At 41.8% G+C, this 5,069-nt stretch overlaps 1 protein-coding gene across 1 annotated transcript; it reads right to left on the minus strand.

Annotated features, from left to right (window-relative positions):
- Positions 1–293: 293 nt before the first annotated feature.
- LOC124004640 (IGF-like family receptor 1) lies at positions 294–4,236 on the minus strand. The gene is made up of 7 exons (XM_046313300.1): positions 3,918–4,236; positions 3,613–3,808; positions 3,435–3,474; positions 3,055–3,184; positions 2,788–2,889; positions 2,536–2,643; positions 294–1,307 (listed from the first exon to the last, which is right to left on the minus strand). Exons 1-7 carry the CDS (start codon positions 4,018–4,020, stop codon positions 994–996), a joined length of 993 nt encoding a protein of 330 aa, XP_046169256.1. The 5' UTR covers positions 4,021–4,236; the 3' UTR covers positions 294–993.
- Between the last annotated feature and the right edge of the window lie 833 nt (positions 4,237–5,069).

Genomic DNA, 5,069 nt, shown 5'->3' on the forward strand with positions numbered 1-5,069 from the left:
TTATTACCCAGTTAGGAAGAGCTTTAGCCCATCTGCCTGCCTGACCAATCAGTGAGATGGAGCCTGTATTCCCATGTGTCAATCATCTAACACCCTTAGCAGAGTTTGCCAATAACAGGATGCATCTGTTTTTCAGGGATACGGCTATCCTTAACCTAGCTTCCTTTTTCGCTGAAAAACTGATGTTGTAACAATGCTCAGAGCAGGGGTCTCTATGCCCACTCCACTCCCTAACCTCTTGCCAGGATTCTACCTCAGTTGTTCTGACAGAAAGAATACCAATGCAAAAAAAATGACAATATAAGAGTAACTTGGTTTTAATGTCCTGCAGAGCTGGCCTGTGTGTTTGATGAAACATGCAAAGCACTAGTTGGAAACCTGAAGTTACCATGACGATCTCTCTCTGAACTGGTTCAGAAAGCTGTAGGGTTATTTTAAAGTATAACAAAGTGTTAAACACATGAAAATATGTGTGAACTTGTACAAATAAACCCTGAGTTTGTAAATAATTGTATACATATTTCTAAACCTGTTTAATTTTTCTATGCACTTTTATTTTATGTTATATGCCTAAAAATCAGACTTGGTCATTCGAAAAGAGTTTGAAACAAATAAATGCTGAAATGTCATTTATATAACATGCAATGTATAAATAAAGCAATATCATTGGTTGGTGATAATACATTTGACATAAGATGATAATGATTAGTTGGCCACGGTTGGGAACTTGGCCTGGATACAGGGTTTACCATCCTTGCTTTAAGTGCCATGTCATCGAAGATAGATATATTTTTTGAACCTTAATGCAAAGGAGCAGTGTTCCCCAATCACTACCTTGGGACTTCGGTGTCCCCCAGGGAAATGCCTCTCCTGTGAAGTCGTGACATACGCCTCGTTTCCTGAAACGAGTCACATATCTGTGAGTTGGCAGGGGGTAGAGACTCGCAGTTGTATCAGGATGGAGCCATCTCTTCTGGACCCAACACACCCAGACTAGACAACCTTAAGCAAGCTGAGCACCACCACTGCGTCGTTCCGGTCCATCTCTCTCAGCAACCTGGCCAGGTGTCCTACAGTCCACTCTGGGTGTTTGGTGGTGACCCCCTCCAGCACGGCCCTCAGGGGGCTCTTGCTCTCCCTCAGGGAGTAGGTGTAGGTAATCCAGGTGGCGGGGAAGGAGCAGCGAGATGCTAGGTGGCTGGTGCTCTTCACCCCAGGGCTCTCCGGGTCCAGCAGGATCACAAGCTCCTCTAGAACATCCAGGTTGTCCAGAACCGTCTGCAGTGGCGCAGACTGGAGGTCAGAACCTGGTAAGACATGGGGAAATATCACTACGGGTGAGTGATGTGTCTGGAATGTTGACTACGTAAATCAAGTATTAATGGGTCGTTCCACTAAATTAGTCCCTTTTGGGTAGTGTAACTTGGTTTAAAAAAAATCTGATTATAACATTCTGTCATGAAAAGCACACTGTCAACTTAATCAAAAACACGTTTTCCCATCACGAGGTTAAATAAAATAATGACTATATTAAGTGCCAAATAATGTAACATGATTGACGATTGTCTTAAATCAGCCATAAATCCCCTTTTGACAGGGTGAATGGAAGCTTGTGTGTAACAGGGAGAGGCAATTGAATGCAAGCTTCACAATGTAAACTGTTGGGTAACAGGGTTGACGTGTTCTGCTCGACCCACTCAGTTTTCCACCACAAAACACCATACAATTGACAGTAGAACCAGCTCACCCGCTTTTACACTATGATTTGACTATTAGATGTTAAACTGTTCCTTTAAGTAATTGCTTCAAAAGAAACATTGTGTAACGGCGTTCGTCTGTTGAATGAAGAGAGTCGGACCGAAGCGCAGCGTGTAGGTTACTCATGACTTTAATGAAAGAATATGACGGTACATGAAATAACTGAAATACGAAAACAACAAACGAAACGTGAAATAATTACAGGCTATCTGGTGAATAACTACACAAAGACAGGAACAAACACCCACGAAATACAAAGCGAACTCAGGCTGCCTAAATACGGTTCCCAATCAGAGACAACGATAAGCACCTGACTCCAATTGAGAATCGCCTCAGGCAGCCAAGCCTATACAACACCCCTAATAGGCCGCGATCCCAAATACTACAAACCCCAATACGAAAAACAACATATAAACCCATGTCACACCCTGGCCTAACCAAACATATAACAAAAACACAAAATACAATGACCAAGGCGTGACACATTGAACATCTTTTCAGTCTTCATTGAATTATCCATGTGGTCTACATTAAAGGGCACTTCATTTAATATAACAGACGTTTAAAATTAAATATGGGGCACAATTTCTACTTAAAATATTTAAAAAAGACACAAGGGACCCATATCATGGGAGATTTGTGCTGAAATTCAGGTGGCGCACTGAAACCTCCAGCCTTTTTGCAACTTATGGAAGAGTAGTGATGTAGAGGTACTGGTAATACCAATGAATAACAGACTGGTAGTAGCTCTATTAGTAATAGCACTTGATAACTCACTCAAAATGTCCTCTAGGCTCCTGGTCTCTGACTGTAGCAGAGCAACCTCTTCATTGACAGCTGCTGTTGTCTTACTGCTCCGTGACCGTTGGTGGGTATTCTCCTCATCTGTGTCAAACCACAACCATTCAAACAGGACAGGAAAAAAGTGATTTTTACACAGAGTACGGCAAATGGAAGAGCTAGAGCAGTTTTAAGCAGCCTGACAGTTTTCATTTTTTAATTCTCCCTAATGTTAATCATCCTGCTCACCTCTGAAGCAAAAAGCTCTTGATCTTTTCCTTCTCTTCTTAATATAGATGAATAAGAGAAATGCAAGTACAGAGAAAACCAAGATGAGGGTAAGCACTATCCCTGAAAGAACACAGAGGAGCGTGACAATGAGCAGTTAGACATGTTCAGCAGTATCCTAACAAAACAGTTCAGTCATCTTTTTGAATGGTGAAGGACTGGTATTATCAAACTCTGTACCTTTTAAATTACTTCTAAAATGGCTCATATTTGGGGGTTGGAACTTACATGCAGTCTGATGGTTGACATGTGAAGTTACAGAATCACCATGTAATCTTGGATCAATGTGTTTGGCTGTGGTGGGATTTGATGTTGACACTTGGACCCTTAATGTTGTTGACCGTTGGACCTGTTGAGTCTGAAATTGACGTGAAATCAACATATTTGTCATTCCTAATGTAATACATTTGTTTTGTTTGCTCATTGCCCGATTGAGAAGACATTGACCAAAATTGAAAACATTTGTGAATAAATATCCTCCCTGGGGCACTGTTGTTGATGTATTTAGTCCACAGATTAATAACAGCCATGATACATTTTCGAGTGGTCTTCAAAGTCTAGCAACACAAACGCTCTTCATCAGCTTCATCCTCATAGGTGAAACTCACCGTGGTACTCAGGGCTCCTTTCCAACACCGTGTCTGGTCCCTAGACATAGGGTCTACAGTTAAACATTTTACTCAAACAACCAAGCACCCATAGTTTCAGCACCAGATCGAAGACAAATGGCCATCCTTTCTTTTCCTATGAAGATTTGAAGCCAACCCAGAGATCATTTGCGCTCACCTCGCTACGCAGCATTGCGTGTCTGTCGTTTCGCTGCATTCGGACAGCCTTTGATGATTTGGAGCGCAGCGAGAACAGGGTTGGCATTTCACGAAGCTCCCGTTATTGAAGCTCTGGGCGGCGACACACGGTCGATACGGTATTTCCGATCTTCCCCCATCATCATGCCTGCCACAGTTTGGACTAAATTCGTACCCTGGTCAAAAATGTATCATTGTTTGTAGACTACAAGTGGCCGCTGTGCACAGAAAAACATCTAAATCTTTATTTTAAATCAAGTTATCTTTGCAGCATGTCGAGTTTACCTGGTCGGATCGGATTATGTTGATGACATGGCACACATGTATTACTCAACTCATCCCAAAATGTATCCAAGTCATCAGAGCAATTATGAGAATAGTGGTCCATTTCGTTCAGAGAAGACGTAAGGAATAGACTAGGCTCTGTTAGTGGAAGCGAAACAGCAACCCTCTGTCTCAGTAATTCAGTGTTGCCAACTCCTCAGTAAGGAAAGTAGCCATTGGCTGTCCTAAAAGTCACCAAATTACGTCATTGCCTAATTTGCATAATTGACCATGTGCCTGTAATTGTGATGGACGTTGTAGAAGAGAGGAATAATGTCGTGGGGAGAGACAAAAAGTGAGTAAAAACACCCTAAATATGTTTTGAACTACAAATGAACTTTCTTCTTTCGCTTTTTTTTATTTTTTATGTCACAATTCCAACCCTCCTCCTTTATCTGGGCTTGGGACCTGCAAAAGAGACACTGACCGAGTTACTTATCTTATTTTAAATTTTTAAATTTTTGTTTTTTATATCCCCTCCCTGAATGTATGCCAGGGCGGGATCAGCCAGCGGCGGCTTCCCGCATGTGCTATTCATTTGCAGTCTGGACACAGAGGGGTGAACATCTCAATCAAATGTATTTCAATCAATCAAATGTATTTATAAAGCCCTTTTTACATCAGCCGATGTCACAAAGTGCTGTACAGAAACCCAGCCTAAAACCCCAAACCGCAAGCAATGCAGATGTAGATCTGAACTAGCACCTTGCCACCATGTTTTTACTCTTGTCTGCTCAAGTTTCTTTCCCTCTAAGAGAAAAGTAATCGTTGTGAGTCATGTAGATGCCTACTGGAGAACTTTATTTTTATTGCTTTTCATCTTTTTTAATGAATTTACCTTAACACTTTGTTCTAGCTCGCTATTTGTGTTGGTAGCTATCAAGTAAACACAATGATGGGGGACCAGTACAAATTAAAATAACTGTTTTCAATATTCTGTAGGAGGAACTGTACCTGAAGCGTGTGGCTGAGTTGGATGAGATCACCATAGAGAGAGACAACTTCAAGCGTGGCTGTGAGGACCTGCGCAAGCAGAGACTCAACGAGTTCATGGCTGGCTTCAACATCATCACCAACAAGCTGAAGGAGAACTACCAGATGCTGACGCTAGGA

This window comes from Oncorhynchus gorbuscha, linkage group LG19, assembly GCF_021184085.1.
Source record: "Oncorhynchus gorbuscha isolate QuinsamMale2020 ecotype Even-year linkage group LG19, OgorEven_v1.0, whole genome shotgun sequence".
NCBI classification, from domain to species: Eukaryota; Metazoa; Chordata; class Actinopteri; order Salmoniformes; family Salmonidae; genus Oncorhynchus; species Oncorhynchus gorbuscha.